This window comes from Pelobates fuscus, chromosome 9 (genome assembly GCF_036172605.1).
Source record: "Pelobates fuscus isolate aPelFus1 chromosome 9, aPelFus1.pri, whole genome shotgun sequence".
Taxonomy (NCBI): Eukaryota; Metazoa; Chordata; class Amphibia; order Anura; family Pelobatidae; genus Pelobates; species Pelobates fuscus.
This window is the reverse complement of record NC_086325.1, coordinates 45,848,700-45,865,843: the sequence shown is the minus strand read 5'-3', so window position 1 is coordinate 45,865,843 and position 17,144 is coordinate 45,848,700. Positions and strand designations below refer to the sequence as shown.

The window sequence follows — 17,144 nt, the reverse complement described above, 5'->3', positions numbered from 1 at the left end:
CCGGGGGACCCGGGGGGCAGTGCCTGGGCCGACCCCGCGGGGGTGTGCGGGGAAGGCTACGGCGCCTGCTGGGGTGCGACCACATGCGGAGCCCGGGGCGGCCTGCAGCCCCGCTAGCGAGGGGGGTGGAAGTGCGCCAGTTTTGTGAGCTATAGAGCTAATGAGTTTGGAAGGAGTCGTAGGATACCCCTTAGGTTATCCCCATCAGCACAACCTACACCGCTGGGCAGAACCGAACCATACTAAGGTAGGGGGCCAACACCCCACAACACTGCCATCCAGGACCATAGACACAGGGTCACTGGAGGGTTGCACGTCCTGAAGGGACCCTATACAACAGATGGCCACATGCCTCACTACTGCCTAGAGGCTACAGGGTGGGTAGGGGGAATAGACAAACAAAACACAACAGTGGGGCATGCAAAACCACCCAACGTAGAAATGGTGCATATTGAATATAACAGAGTACGAAACACCACCGGGTAACACCGGACCTGTGAGTCCATAATACACATGCTATTTACTCAAGAAAGCGACCTGCGAGTCGCCCAGACACGTACGACATCATATGCCTTCCGATGTATAAGCTTTTGTGAATGACCAGAGGGACCTGCGAGTCCACGTAACTCTCTTACATGTTGCAAGTTCAACAAAAACGAAAGGTTTAATAAAAAGATATTTACAAAAAAAATAAAAATAAACTGTGTGTCTTTTAGTGCACCCTCCTTAACATACATCATGTTTTGCCAGACAGCCTCTATTTAGGTATTGAGTGTCTAGAATTGAAAAATGCTAAAAGAATAGCAGAGCCAGAGCAGCGATCTTATAATTCTATAAATACAAAAGGTATCCTATATTGAGAATAAAAAACAGAGTGTTAACAGTGATCATCTATTTCATTTTTTTAGTGGCACTGATAATGCAGAAGTTCCCAGACTGAAATCCTACACAAACATCAGCATCATTGAAACAACAACAAGCAACAATTTCCAGCCTGCACCAGGAAAAATCACAATCATCAGAGACGAAAGGTAACAGCGTATTTACATAACATGTGCAATAAACAGGGGTTCCAAATGTTTGGCATGGGGTGCCACTGCAAATGAGTGTCTCACAGAGCACAGTATGGATGGTACTATTCACTTCAGCACACAATATACAAATCTGACTAATGGAAGGTGTGACCTCATATATCCCTGCATCCTTCACCAGTATAGCATGTGCAGCATGACTTTCATTTGTAAACACCTCTTAGTCAGGCAGTCTGATCAGCCCCAGATTCCCAGTGTTCCAATGCAGGCCTGCACAGCATAGTGACTGTAGGCCACCAGACCATGCACAAACCTACATGATACCAGAATAGCAAAGATGACTACTGCACAATTCTTTTTGCCCCACTCCTGTAGTTCTGTGCTAAAAGATAGCACCCCTTGCTATTTTAATCCTCAGAAGAATGGCATGAGGCTGTAGCCCACATCTAATTGCCAGTCTTCCCATGCTAGTGGTTTTGGGGGCAATTTCCCCCGCTCCCCACCACCCTCCCTTCCACATACTGCAAGTCCTCCCATGCATGGATGATGGATAGATTGATGGATAGATCCCCTCCAGTGAATAACACTATTTTCTACTCATTTCTTTTAGCGATTTGGTTGAAAGAGAAATTCCAAAGACTTCAAATGAAAGCAGATCTGTAGTAAGAACTTCTGAAACAAGAAGTGAAAGGTAACAAACTGATTAAAATATTAAAAGTAAACATTTTATTACCTTACACAACTCGGACTTTCTATGCATCAAGGAATGGCAAGTTAGACATGACTATTACAAGAATGGTGTAAATATTATCCGATATGGGTCCATTGCACGTCCTTCTAAACACTGTTACAGGCAGTTGGTTGTAATTGGTTGAGTGTACACCGATTCAGTTAGAATTGTCCAAGTAGAACAGGAGAATAAGTCCTGATCCTGGTCATTCAAAATTCATACATTGTAAATACAAAATTGGTTTTAGCAGCAAGAACAATGACGACATCCCAAAACTCACATCTTGGACTTCTACAAATGTTTCCGAGACTACCAAGCCGGGCACTCAAGTTGGACCTGGCAAGATCTCTGTTGTCAGAGATGAAAGGTAATTTTTCTGAAATGTGGGAAACGTTATGGGAAAAAAAATGCAAACTTTTAATATATTTGGAGAACAAACAGTGATTTAATTGATCACATTGTCTGCATATTTGCATATACAATATTACATTAAGATAAAGCCTTTTCATTTTTGTCATTTAAAGGAAGCTCAGCATTGTGTCACTACCAAACGTTTATAAGTAGAATTTCTGCTTTGCTTTACCTATTTATATTCCAATTTTCTTGTTCCCAGTTTGCCTCCAAAGCCAGCTCCCCGGATAGAAACCAAACCAAAGGTGACCGCTGTGGAATCAAGGTGAGGTTTACAATGTATTTAATTAAAAATATATACACCTAACCAAGCTGTGAAGGACAAGTGAGTATCTCTACTGCTGGAATTTCTATGAGCCTATACTAAATACAACAAGCAGTTAAACAGTTAAAGGGACATGCATCACTTTGAGACAACTGTCTCATTCAAAGGGAATATGTGATATGTGATAATATTAGTGATATTGCAGAAGGTCTTGATGGTAAGGTGTGTCTTTTTGCTGATGATACTAAAATATGTAACAGGGTTGCTGTTCCAGGAGGGATAAGCCAAATGGCTAATGATTTAGGTAAACTAGAAAAATGTTCAGAGTTGTGGCAACTGACATTTAATGTGGATAAGTGCAAGATAATGCATCTTGGACGTAAAAACCCAAGGGCAGAGTACAGAATATTTGATAGAGTCCTAACCTCAACATCTGAGGAAAGGGATTTAGGGGTGATTATTTCTGATGACTTAAAGGTAGGCAGACAATGTAATAGAGCAGCAGGAAATGCTAGCAGAATGTGTGGTTGTATAGGGAGAGGTATTAGCAGTAGAAAGAGGGAAGTGCTCATGCCATTGTACAGAACACTGGTGAGACCTCACTTGGAGTATTGTACGCAGTACTGGAGACCGTATCTTCAGAAGGATATTGATACTTTGGAGAGAGTTCAGAGAAGGGCTACTAAACTGGTTCATGGATTGCAGGATAAAACTTACCAGGAAAGGTTAAAGAATCTTAACATGTATAGCTTGGAGGAAAGACGGGGCAGGGGGGATATGATAGAAACATTTAAATACATAAAGGGAATCAACACAGTAAAGGAGGAGACTATATTTAGAAGAAGAAAAACTACCACAACAAGAGGACATAGTCTAAAATTAGAAGGACAAAGGTTTAAAAATAATATCAGGAAGTATTACTTTACTGAGAGGGTAGTGGATGCATGAAATAGCCTTCCAGCTGAAGTGGTAGGTGTTAACACAGTGAAGGAGTTTAAGCATGTGTGGGATAGGCATAAGGCTATCCTAGCTATAAGATAAGGCCAGGGACTAATGACAGTTTTTAGAAAATGGGGCCGAATGGTTCTTATCTGCCGTCACATTCTATGTTTCTATAAAAAGCATTGAATTGGCTGAAATCGGCTAGGGGGCGGGGCCAAATGCTGTTTTGGCCAATCAGCAGCACCTCATAAAGACTCATTTAATCAATGCATCTCTATGAGGAAAATTTACGCTCTGCATGGAGACGCTGAATGGCAGTGCAGCACTGCCCCTGGAAGCACCTCCAGTGACCATCTGAGGAGTGGCCACAGGAGGTGTGTGTCCCTAGGGGGCAAAGTGAACACTGCTTTGAAAAGGTGGTGTTTGTATGAAAATGCCTTCAGGTAATGATTATAGTCACCAGAACAACTACAATAAGGATTTTCGCCCTCAAGCAAGCCTATGCATTGAAAGTAGATATTTACTCATGTGTATATTAGAAAATTTTACATGTAATAATCTTTTTTAAATAATAATAATAAAAGACAACAACCAGAGTTACTTAAACAGAAGGTAGTTGTAATAAAGTGGATTTGTATTTTTTTTTTTTTTGTGTGTAGTAATGCAAATGCCAATAAACCACAGGATCTTATCTCGTGGGATGACTTGGACACTAAACCAGAGAATAGGTAAGCAGTCAATCTTGATTAGTAATATATGGGGGGGGGGGGGGGGGGGGGGGGCTTTCTAAATTGTGCTACATGTTTCACAAAAGAAGAAACAGTCCATTCCTTTATTTTATTTAAAGAAATAATCAAATGGTGTATTTTACAAGTCATGACGTGAGAAAGCCTGAAAATACACACGCACCACAGCAATTACACACCAATTTATTAACTGCTCCTTCCCCACAATCATGCAAAAGTATATATATGTACATACCTTACAACTGTCTCAAGTTTCATGTGCTAGTCCTGATTTTAGCTTCTAGTTCTTATGTCCAGACATCCACACATACATAATTAATTAGATATATAAATTAATTATCTCTCTCTCTCTCTCTCACACACACACACAGAGAAACTTAATTTTCTTGTTACTCTCCTCCCCTTGCTTAAAAAAGGACTTGCTGGAGGTGAATCTGCAACCAGGTCCTGTAGTCCCAGGAGGCCCTTATGGTACACATCTCTCCTTCTCCCCTGCTAGACATCACATCAGAAAATGAAGCCTCCAGAGATATAGGAGGGTTATTTAACTGTAACAGAGAGCAGGTGTTGAAATATCATTGTGATCAATTAACCCTCTCCCCAAATAAGGTAAATGCTTAAACATAAACAAATAAATACTTAATTAGCCACACATTTATAAACACCTAATTAACCCACCTGTTGCTCTGATGCTTCATTCTTTGTTACCTAGCAGAGAAGCAGAAGAGCTGTGCACTGGGTAACAAATATCAAGGCCCACTTTGAATACGAGGCCAAGTTATAAGTGCACCCTCTTCAAAACCATATCCACATTTTAAGTTATTAAGAGGTGTAAGTCAATGGATAACTTGGTATGTGACATAATTAAAGGGACACTATAGTCACCAAAAAAACTTGTGCAGTCTCACTGCTCAATTTTCTTCCATTCAGGAGTTAAATCACTTTTGTGTCTGTCTGTGCAGCCTTAGCCACACCTCTGTCTGACACAGCCTGCATGAAAAAAAAGGTTTCATTTTCATTCAGATGTTAACTTGCTTTAGAAGTTTTATTTCCTGCTCTGTAAAATGAACTTCAATCACACACAGAAGGCTTCTACAAGGTCTAGCAAGCTATTAATAGTACGTGAGTGACAAAATTCTAAATTAAACAGACTGTGCAATAAAGGAAGTGCAAAGATTAAAGGTCATTTTACATGAAGTGTTTAGGAAGGCTTTGTAAGTCACATGCAGGGAGGTGCGACTAGGGCTGCATAAACAAAGTGATTTAACTTTTAAATGTCACAGAATTGAATGGAGAGACTGCAAGGGTATGATCTATTCACCAAAATCACTTCATTCAAGCAAAACTTGTTTTGGTTACCATAGTGTCCCTTTAAGCATGAATGTGCATATGTGCAGCTAAGGTCACTGTGGTGAAGAGGAAGATAATTGGCAACAATTCCATTACATCCTGACTCCTGGTATATATAGCACAGTGGCATGTCACACTAAGAGTGGGCAGAAATGAGGATTCTATTGTCCTGCTATGTTTCCCCATAATATGAAGAAAATCAAAGTTGTTCAGATGGTTGAGACCTGGAAAGTACCAATAGTACTTGACTAAAGTTACAAAACTGTGTGTGTGTATATGTATATTATTATTATTTTATTATTATTTTATTATTTATATAGCGGCAACAAATTCCGTATATAATTTACTCTCATACAAATACATTACACATTAAAAAAAATATATATACTTCTAATATGACTTATGTGTGGCTTATTAGTTATTCAATGACTGAGAACATTAATGTGTAATGTATATTTAGGAGAGTAACAGAGACATAAAGCAGATGGTGCAGTTATTATATCGACATGCAGAATTCACATTCTGTAGATATTACAATCTAACTGGTCAGTTTGAGACATGAACAGCACTGATCTACATATGGTTTAAGTGGAACACGAACTGTTCATTTTTGTAGAACTGTGCTAGAAACTGTAAAATCGATTATATGGGGATCAGCGCATTACATACAACACATTATCTCGGATGACAATGTGCAATTTAGTAAATAGATTTAACATGTTTAGAGTACCATTATATCGGAGTATGTCAGTGTTTTGGCAGGTTGTCACCTAATCTAACTTGTAGTGCCTACGGTGTTTAGTATGTCACTGTGAAAATGATTGCCAGTCCCAAATGTCTGGTCAAAGCGATGTTTATCCATCAGCACACAGGCTGCAGGATTAGAGCCTGTCCTCCCATCCTACGATGCAAAAGAACCAGTCAACTGATAAAGGATTAATCTTCAGTTTACAGAACCAGTAATACATGATAGGGAAACTGCATGCTTAGAATTATTGAATAATCATACACAAATATTTCACATATAGTAACTATGTGTGTGCAAACAGTCATTATGTAATCTACATGTCAACTCACTTACTGCCTTAAACTTGATAGAGAGTATTAGGTCATAATCTTCTTACCCGGGCATCACACTTGCAATACAGTTATATTCTTTACCCCAATGTTTGATTCATATGAATGATGTACTCTACACATATCGTGATCCTTTATTTTGTAATAATCGATAATACTATTAATTAAAATACTGCTACGTTTATAAACTAATCTGAAACAGAATGGGCAATCATGGGAATTAAAATAAATTGTGCAGAGGTTAGTGTGGATATTTTTGTCTTATTGAATTTAACTTTGGAATGTTGTAATATTCCCTAAAATTCCAAATAGTGGAATAGATTTCGAAATGTTTGTCATTGTGTGTTAGAGACACAGTTTTCTAAAGCACAATTTCTTGTTTTATATTTTTTTTGTGCCTTTTTCTTCCACTTGTTGATTAAGAATTCACTCACCTGCCCTAAGTTTATCTCCTCCCTTCTCATCCCACCTTTTGACGCTATCATCATAAAATATGTTTCCAAGAAGGGATGTAGTAATTAATGTGGAATAATAGCTGTGCATATTAGTTATGTAAGCACATAGGAATGTGACATTCATTTATAGTTCTGGCTGGCGTACTGATGAATTAATGCCACTAGGTGGCACTAGTGAGTTAAAAACAAACCTTAATGGGGCGGGGCCGGGCCGCCATGCTGAACGGCCGCACACAAGAACAGCTCCGGCAAATAAACATAATATCAGCACATAATCCCTGACTAAGCACCCACTAGATGAATGGAAGCTGTGGCCCATTGTAAGAAGGCAACCTGGTACCGAAGAGGAGAGGCTTGCCAAAGTGTTCTAGTCCCTTGGAGGGGAGTTCCTTATCGCACAAGATGGGGATTACTCGGGCGGAGAGTGGGACAGACGGCCGCTGCCCCGCTGTTCTGCCTGCCAGGTACTAACCAGAAACACGAGGCTGGATGGTACTGGCCCCGTTTCCCCCCCCCCCTCTGGACCGGGGGGGTGATCCCGGTCCCCACCCCATGGCACCTGCGAGCACGAAAACACCAGCAATCCAGGCTGCAGCGATGTGGACCAAAAGCTCAGAGGCCGCACTTAAAATGGCGGAGACGAAGCGATACATGTGCTGAGAGGAGATCTGCCTCAACAGGCAGACCAGAAATATGAGAATTTCTGCCCAGAAACAGCCAGCCCTGTATTTACTTAATACATGCACTCCACCTCGAAAACAGGGTTCCAGATACAAATCAAGCCGACACATGTACACTGACAGGGTTCACAGAGAGCGCTATATACAATAATTACCTGAGAACCAGGTCTGGGACCTGCTTCAGACACAGCTTTGCCCGCAATATCATCTTTAAAGCGAGGAGACTGCACTGCTTCAGTCGGATGCCTGCGGAGAGGAGGCTGAGGATCACCAGAGGAACACCAAGACCACTCTTTGCTGCGACCTATCCGCGGTGGGCACCGGCTGAACCGCAAGTTGAACACAGCCACTCCGATGCCTGCCTGGCACGCCACCACTGCCTTCACCTTAATCAACAGCTCCCAAGCTTCTGCCCCTCCGAAAAGCAGGCCTGGAGCCGCTGGGACACTGACTGTCAGCCTGTTGACGTGGGGGGACCATGTGTTGGTAAACTTTAGGACCAAACACCTACCTGTCTATATTCTATAGGGTAGCCAGCCTTATATCGTTGTTTTTATTTACGTAGATAACTCGTATTGCCAGTACAGCAAACAGCAACAAGCCACATATATTACTATACTTATGCATGGTTACCTTATTAAGCATTAATCGATAATACTTTTGTAAACACCTACCTGTCTATAATCTATGGGGGAGCATACTAGCGTCTGCATACCTTACTACTTTGAAATGCATAGCGTAACTCATGTATTGCACCTATGTGACATAACATTTAATATACGGTAATCTTAAACGTCATTAAACTAGACACTCATCGACTTGTATAGCTTAGTATGTCTAAATATATCTACTATTATTATAAAGCCAGATGTTCACGTTTGTTTCACCAAAAAAAAAAAAAAAAGTGCTGTCTAATCTGCCACAATATAACTTGTAAAAATGCTATGAAAAGCCTGCAGCTGCTATTGTGGCTCTGCACGCCTGTTGTTATCACATGCACAATGAAAATAAAGAATTAAAAAAAAAAAAAAAAAAAAAAAAACCTTAATGAAGCTCTAAAACTCAGTACACAGTCTAATAGAAAGACACTTTCTTTGGCGTCAGAGCTGGACTAACCATAACGCCACCCTGGTACACCAGAAATAAGCTTCAGTCTTACTGTGTTTTCCAGATTATTTTAATTCTGGCTCATTGTCTATATTTGTGTGTGTGTACCCTTCAGAAAGTATATGATGAAATTAAATTAAATTAATTCTCTGACCCTTGGTGCAGGAATGTGAAACTTTTGTCCATGGGAGATTTAAAGATTCACAATAAGTACCAAAGCAACTTTTGCTTAATGAAGCAGTTGTTTTGCATAGATTATGTCCCTGCAGTATCACTGCTTCATTCATTAGGAGTTATATCAATTTGTTTATGAAGCCCTCACCACATCTGCCCTCTTTGTGACTCACACAGAATTCATGACAAAAATAAATTCATTTTTTTACAGCACAGTGAGTTTGTTATAGAAGGTTATATATCCAGCTGTTAATTGAACTTTAATCACATACAGGAAACTGCTACAGGCTCTAGCAGGCAATTAACAAAGCAGGAGACAAGAAAATATAAACTAGACACACTGCACAACAAAGGGAGGTAGATAAGGGACTCCATATGGTCAATAAGATAAAATTAATGGTGATGCCACTCACACTGGGTTTGCAATATTCCCATGCCCATGTCTGGGCACACTCAGAGTTTCTTCAATACAGACTTTATTTAGACATTGTAGTTGGCTCCTTTCGACTTTGTTAAAGAGCCTTTCTCGAGAATGTCTGTTACAAGAAAAGACACACTAGACATATTTCAGAAATCTATATTGTTAGATGTTTTAATTAACTGATAGCGCTTAAAAAACAGTGGTGTGAGATACAAAGTGTCCTTGATTGTGTTTTCTTTCTGTGGTTGATCTCTGATGTGGTTGGTATTCATTTCTTTCTCACACATTCATTCATTCATTGAGGTCAGCTCTGTGAAACACAATCGCTCCAGAGTCAATATGGTAACAATAAGAAACACCCTGAAATGTTGTGTCTTAACTTCAAAGCCTTTTCCTTCCTGTTTGTAACAAAGGGCCTATATATGTTTATATGACGCAATGATTTAAGAACACAGATACTGTATTTGCTTAAGCAAAGTTTGTATATAAACAAACCGTATTGATAGAACAGTTAGGTTTAAAATGTGTTTATATTAATGTTTTACACTTTGGAAAAACCTTGAGCTACATAATATATTATGTACTCAGTGCTTCAACACTGATTGGATTGTCAAAATAACTTAAAAGTTGACCTTTTGAAATATTTTTTTAAAGGTTGAAATATTAAATACACAACACACATGTTGTTCAATTCTTTATACATCAAATTTAACCATTTCTTTATTTGTAGGCTTGTTTCCACGCTTGTCTTTAAAAATCAACTATTAAATATTGTTAATACGAACACCCAGTAAATGTTTGTGGCAAAAAAACTCCCAGCATGTTTCCTTGGCCCACCTCTGCTCTTAACAACTTCACATGAGCCTTATTTGCCTCCAGTGATACCGATCACATGTTAGTGTTTACCATTTTGCAAAAATACATATTTTCCAATTAACTGCTTTAGCAACTCTACCAGGCATTATAACAGGTTTGTGCATTTCACCTTCGGAAGACTGATCAAACTGCCCTTAGTGTTTGCATACACCGGACTTGCCAGAACCATTCTTCAATATAGGCTTCATTCAGTGCTTAAATGCACTTTAATACTGAGTACATACATTTGTATAAATACGGAATGTATGGAGAGTTTGCATACATTAACTTGTCCTTTACTGTTTACATCTAGATGAATAAGGTACGATAGTGACAGGTGGTCATTTTTACCATCTTATGTTGAAATCGGGTACTACTTAGCATTTCTCATCTAAAATGAATCTCTGCTGGAGACGTTAAAGGGACACTATAGTCACCCAGACCACTTCAGCACAATGAAGTGGTCTGGGTGCCAGGTCCATCATGTTTTAACCCTTCAGATGCAAACATAGCAGTTTCAGAGAAACGATGTTTACATTTGGGGTTAATCCAGCCTTTAGTGGCTGTCTGTCAGGATCGGGACAGGGATCCAACACGCAGAGTACAAACAGTAGCCAGATACGTATACCGGACCTTAGAATGGCCGGACTAACGTAAGTAGTACAGTATAGAATGGTCAAAGACAAGCCGAGGTCGAGGGTAACAGAAGACAGGTAAGCGAGAGACAAGCCGAATCAAGGGTAACAGAGATAAGCAGAGTAAGGTAAACAAGCCGGGTCAAAACCAAAAGGGATAATAGAATACACAAGCACTGAGTGACTAGAACAAGCTAGAACCACGACAGGGCAATGAGCTAATGAAAGAAGCTCTGTTAAATACCCTGTTCAGAGCAGTAACCACGCCCCCAAGACGTCCTGATTGGTCCTGCAGCCATTGACTGACAGGTTGTTCCGGGGGAGTGTCCTGATGACTACTTCCTGCCTAGATGCTGTAAAAGGCAGTCACTCCCTCGCGGCCGGCCTAGCATGACCGGATAGACCGCGGGGAAGGGAGCCATCAGACCGTCTGGATGGAGGAACAGCTAAGTCTCTACCTCTTTCGGAGGTAGAGACCACAGGTACCCTGACAGTACCCCCCCTCTCAGATACGCCCACCGGGCGGAATGAACCGGGACGAGATGGGAAGCGAGAGTGATACGCCCTGCGGAGACGGGGAGCATGAACATCCTCCTGAGGTACCCAACTCCTCTCCTCAGGACCATATCCCTTCCAATCAACCAGATATTGTACTCTCCCCCGGGAGATTCGAGAATCAATAATAGAGTTAACCTCATACTCCTCCTGACCCTCCACCTGAACGGGGCGAGGAGGGGCTATTGTGGAGGAAAATCTGTTACATATGAGTGGTTTCAGCAATGAAACGTGAAACGAGTTCGGGATGCGTAAGGTATTAGGAAGAGCTAAACGATATGCAACTGGATTGATACGGGTCAGCACCCTGTAGGGTCCAATATAACGAGGAGCGAACTTCATGGAGGGCACTTTTAAACGGATGTTCCTCGTGCTCAGCCATACCCTATCACCTGGAACAAAGACCGGAGCCGCCCTTCTACGTTTATCAGCGTGTTTCTTGACCAACATAGAGTTGTGCACAAGGATTTGTCGAGTTTGATCCCACAACTTCCTCAAATTGGCAACATGAACATCAACCGACGGCACCCCCTGGGAAGGGGAATCCGAAGGAAGAATAGACGGATGAAAACCATAATTCATGAAGAAGGGGCTTGAATGAGTAGAATCGCAAACGAGATTGTTGTGTGCAAACTCCGCCCAAGGAATCAAACCGACCCAATCATCCTGGTGTTCAGAAACAAAGCATCGTAAATATTGTTCAATTTTCTGGTTGGTACGTTCAGCAGCTCCGTTAGACTGAGGATGATAGGCAGAAGAAAAGTTTAATTTAATACCAAGTTGAGAGCAGAAGGACCTCCAAAAGCGGGAAACAAATTGGGAGCCTCTGTCCGATACAATTTGAGAGGGTATCCCATGTAGGCGAAAAATCTCCTTAGCGAATATCTCTGCCAATTCGGGAGAAGACGGGAGTTTAGGCAGGGGAATGAAGTGTGCCATCTTAGTAAACCTGTCAACCACGGTGAGGATAACAGTCTGTCTTTTAGAGATAGGTAGATCGACAATAAAGTCCATGGCCAAACAGGACCATGGTTTTTCTGGAACCTCCAAGGGTTGCAGGAATCCACATGGAAGCGTATGGGGTTGTTTGGTTTTAGTACAAACTTCACATGCAGCGATGAACTCCTCAATGTCCCTCCGTAAAGCAGGCCACCAGAAGTCCTTAGAGATCAACGCGTAAGTTTTGCGGATACCAGGATGTCCCGCCATCTTGCTATTATGTAAACACTGTAAAAGTTCCAGTTGAAGAGCAGGAGGAACGAAATGACGGCCCGCAGGAGTCTGTTTAGGTGCTAGATGTTGCAACTTAATGATCTCGGCCAGTAATGGAGAATGAATCCTGAGATTCGTATTAGCAATGATATTGCATTTCGGAACTATAGAAGAAAGAACTGGTTCAGGTACAGTAGAAGGTTCATATTGGCGAGATAATGCATCGGCTTTAGAGTTTTTAGAACCAGGTCTGTAAGTCAGTACATAATTGAAGTGAGTCAGGAATAAGGACCAACGAGCTTGTCTAGAGGATAAGCGCTTAGCCTCCCCAATATAGGACAAGTTTTTGTGGTCCGTCAAAATCGTAATAGGGTGTAGGGTCCCCTCCAACAAATGTCTCCACTCCTTTAAGGCTTTAATGACTGCTAACAGTTCCCTTTCCCCGATGTCATATCTGCTCTCAGGCCCAGAAAATTTCTTAGAGAAGAAACCACAAGGGTGTAACGGTTTATCCACCCCTAACCTTTGAGACAGAACAGCCCCAACTGCTGTCTCAGAGGCATCGACCTCGAGCAAGAAAGGCAGAGTCGTATCAGGATGGACTAGAATGGGAGCCGAGGCAAAAAGTTCCTTGAGAGTCTTGAAAGCACCCAGAGCTTCCTTAGACCAGAACTTAGTATCAGCCCCTTGTTTGGTCATATTGGTAATAGGCGCAATGATAGAGGAGTATCCTTTAATGAAGCGCCTATAGTAGTTGGAAAAACCAATAAACCTTTGGATAGCCTTGAGTCCTTTGGGCAAGGGCCAGTCTAAAATAGATTGAAGTTTTACAGGATCCATTTTAAAACCCTCCCCAGAAATCACGTATCCAAGAAAGTCTACCTGAGACTGATCAAAACTGCACTTCTCCAATTTGCAATATAGACCATGTTGCAGCAGCTTGTGTAATACCTTTCTGACCTGTCTATGGTGAGTCTCAATCTCCTTAGAGTGTATTAGTATGTCGTCCAGGTAAACAATAACACAATCATGCTGAAACTCCCTAAGTACCTCATTAATCAAATCTTGAAATACTGCAGGAGCATTGCATAGTCCAAATGGCATAACAGTGTATTCGTAATGGCCATACCGGGTATTGAATGCCGTCATCCACTCGTGACCTTGCTGGATTCTCACCAAATTGTAAGCCCCTCTGAGATCTAACTTGGTGAAGATTTTGGAGCCCTTAAGACGATCAAATAACTCGGTAATCAGTGGGATAGGATAGGCATTTCTGACAGTTATTTTATTCAAGCCTCGGTAATCGATACAAGGTCTCAGCGTGCCATCCTTCTTCTTAATGAAAAAGAACCCAGCCCCGGCCGGAGAAGAAGACCTCCTGATGAATCCCTTTTCTAAATTCTCCCGAATATACTCCTCTAGAACCGAGTTTTCCTGAACAGACAAAGGATATACATGGCCCCTCGGAGGCATAGTGCCGGGTAGAAGCTTAATCTTACAGTCAAATGACCTGTGTGGAGGCAAAGAATCGGCATTCTTCTTGTCAAACACTGCCCTTAAGTCTAGGTAAAGGTCTGGTATTTGTCTTTCTGTGGACTGAGTAGGATTCTCCGGTATGTTAATATTAGCTAATGGAGAAACCTTGCACAAACACCGATCCTGGCAGCCCTGGCCCCACGAGAGTATCTCTCCTAACTCCCAATCGATAATAGGGTTATGTTTTTTCAACCATGGGTACCCCAGAACTATGGGAACGGAAGGAGACGAAATGAGCAGAAGAGATAAATTCTCCACGTGTAGGATACCCACATTTAAATTAATGGGTATGGTCTCACAAAAGATAACAGGGTCTAGTAGTGGTCTACCATCTATGGCCTCAACGGCCAAAGGTGTCTCCCTTAGCTGGGATGGGAAATTGTTCTTACTAGCAAAGGCTTGGTCGATAAAATTCTCAGCAGCACCGGAATCTATCAATGCCATAGCCCTTACTACTTCCTTCCCCCAAGTTAAGGAAACTGGTAGCAGAAGCCTGTGATCTTTATAATCAGGAGTAGAGGACAAAATAGAAACACCCAAGGCCTGTCCTCTAGAGAGACTTAGGTGCGAGCGTTTCCCGGGCGGTTAGAACAGTTCGAGAGTAAATGACCCTTGGCTCCACAATACATACACAAACCCTCTCTTCTCCTGTGCTGTCTTTCCTCCTCAGAGAGGCGGGTATACCCTATCTGCATAGGTTCAGTAAGCAAAGATATCGTGGAGTCAGGACTTGGAACAGCGGGAGCTAACCTAAAAGAAGGTCTCTGGTTCCCCTCTCGAGTGTTCTGTCTCTCTCTTAGACGTTCATCTATACGAGAGATGAACGAAATTAAATCCTCTAAATTCTCAGGGAGTTCTCTGGTAGCAACCTCATCAAGGATTACATCAGATAGGCCATTCAAAAATACATCCATATACGCCTGCTCATTCCACTTGATTTCTGCCGCCAGAGACCTGAACTCTAGTGCATAATCCACCAGTGTTCGGTTCTCCTGTCTCAGGCGCAACAGTAATCTGGCTGCATTAACCTTTCTACCTGGAGGGTCAAATGTTCTTCTAAAAGCAGCTACAAATGCGTTATAGTTATAAACTAATGGATTATCGTTCTCCCATAGTGGGTTGGCCCATCTCAGAGCTTTCTCAATGAGTAGGGTGATAATAAATCCTACTTTTGCCCTATCTGTAGGATAAGAGCGAGGTTGCAATTCAAAGTGGATACTAATTTGGTTTAAAAAACCACGACACTTCTCAGGAGCCCCACCATAGCGTACTGGGGGGGTAATGTGAGAAGAAGCACCCACTGTGGCTACCTCTAGACCTGAACCGACAGGAGAAACAGGGGTATTACGTATCTCCTCTGGTGGTTTATTGGTACAAGCTAATAGAGCCTGTAGCGCAAGCGCCATCTGATCCATTCTGTGATCCATGGCCTCAAACCTAGGATCAGGAGCAGCCAGCTGACTGTTTGTACTTGCAGGATCCATTGGCCCTGTCGTAATGTCAGGATCGGGACAGGGATCCAACACGCAGAGTACAAACAGTAGCCAGATACGTATACCGGACCTTAGAATGGCCGGACTAACGTAAGTAGTACAGTATAGAATGGTCAAAGACAAGCCGAGGTCGAGGGTAACAGAAGACAGGTAAGCGAGAGACAAGCCGAATCAAGGGTAACAGAGATAAGCAGAGTAAGGTAAACAAGCCGGGTCAAAACCAAAAGGGATAATAGAATACACAAGCACTGAGTGACTAGAACAAGCTAGAACCACGACAGGGCAATGAGCTAATGAAAGAAGCTCTGTTAAATACCCTGTTCAGAGCAGTAACCACGCCCCCAAGACGTCCTGATTGGTCCTGCAGCCATTGACTGACAGGTTGTTCCGGGGGAGTGTCCTGATGACTACTTCCTGCCTAGATGCTGTAAAAGGCAGTCACTCCCTCGCGGCCGGCCTAGCATGACCGGATAGACCGCGGGGAAGGGAGCCATCAGACCGTCTGGATGGAGGAACAGCTAAGTCTCTACCTCTTTCGGAGGTAGAGACCACAGGTACCCTGACACTGTCTTCCGGACAGCCACTAGATGCGCATCTGTGACTCTGGATGAGAATTCCGCATCCATCGTGCAGAGCATCCATAGGAAATCATTGAGAAATGCTTTCCGATGGACACTTTGAATGCACACTTGCCGCACATGCGCATTCGGCTCCACTGAGAGGAGAGGTCACCAGCGCCAAGGGAGCCTGGCGCCTTAATAAGGTAAACTGCTGAAGGGGTCTTAACCCCTTCAGTGCCACGGGAGGGGGACACTGAGGGTGGGGGCACCCTCAGGGCACTATAGTGTCAGGACACTATAGTGATCCTTCTAAAAAAATTTAGTTTGTTTACTACCAGTTTTTAATCATTATGTTTTGTAGTACTGTACAACCAGTAGTGACAGCCATTTTCGAGATTAAGGACTGGTCAGTAAATTATTTTGATAAAAATAGGAACAAGCCCTGTGTTGGCTTAATGAAGATAACATTTTAGTTTCTAGGGTTAGGAGTTAGCTGGTTTTGTTGCTTACACATTTGATCTATAAGATCTGAGCCCAAAATGTTGCCAAAAAAAGTTACCATTAAAATAATTTAGCTTTCCCGTCATTGCTGTTTTTTTTAAACATGTTACAATTCTCTGACATGGCAATAAATGCCAACTCTTCTTTGGTTACTAGACTTTCTGAATAATGAACTTTTTACGAACTGCAATTCATCCAAATTTGGGTCGATTGGGTAAACTACTAAATTCCAGATTTCGGAACTGCCTTATAGTCTAATTACGAAACAAACATCTCTCGCAATGGAGGATCGCTGTTTGTTTGACTTGTAATTTGGAGTTACGCCACTGGTGCAAAAATAAAAACAAAAAAAGAGATGATTGATAACTAGGGGACAGCCGCTGAATCTTGATTTTATTCACAGACCAA

The 17,144-nt window shown here is 42.0% G+C and overlaps 1 protein-coding gene across 2 annotated transcripts in view; it reads left to right on the top strand.

Moving 5' to 3' along the window:
• The window catches only part of ZNF185 (zinc finger protein 185 with LIM domain), a 108,566-nt gene that overhangs the window by 59,922 nt on the left and 31,500 nt on the right, over positions 1-17,144 (top strand). For both annotated transcript variants that reach the window (XM_063431909.1, XM_063431910.1), the window contains exons 23-27: positions 909-1,031; positions 1,642-1,722; positions 2,009-2,128; positions 2,375-2,437; positions 4,039-4,107. In XM_063431909.1, coding sequence (XP_063287979.1) covers positions 909-1,031; positions 1,642-1,722; positions 2,009-2,128; positions 2,375-2,437; positions 4,039-4,107 — 456 coding nt within the window. The remainder of the gene's footprint in view (positions 1-908; positions 1,032-1,641; positions 1,723-2,008; positions 2,129-2,374; positions 2,438-4,038; positions 4,108-17,144) is intronic.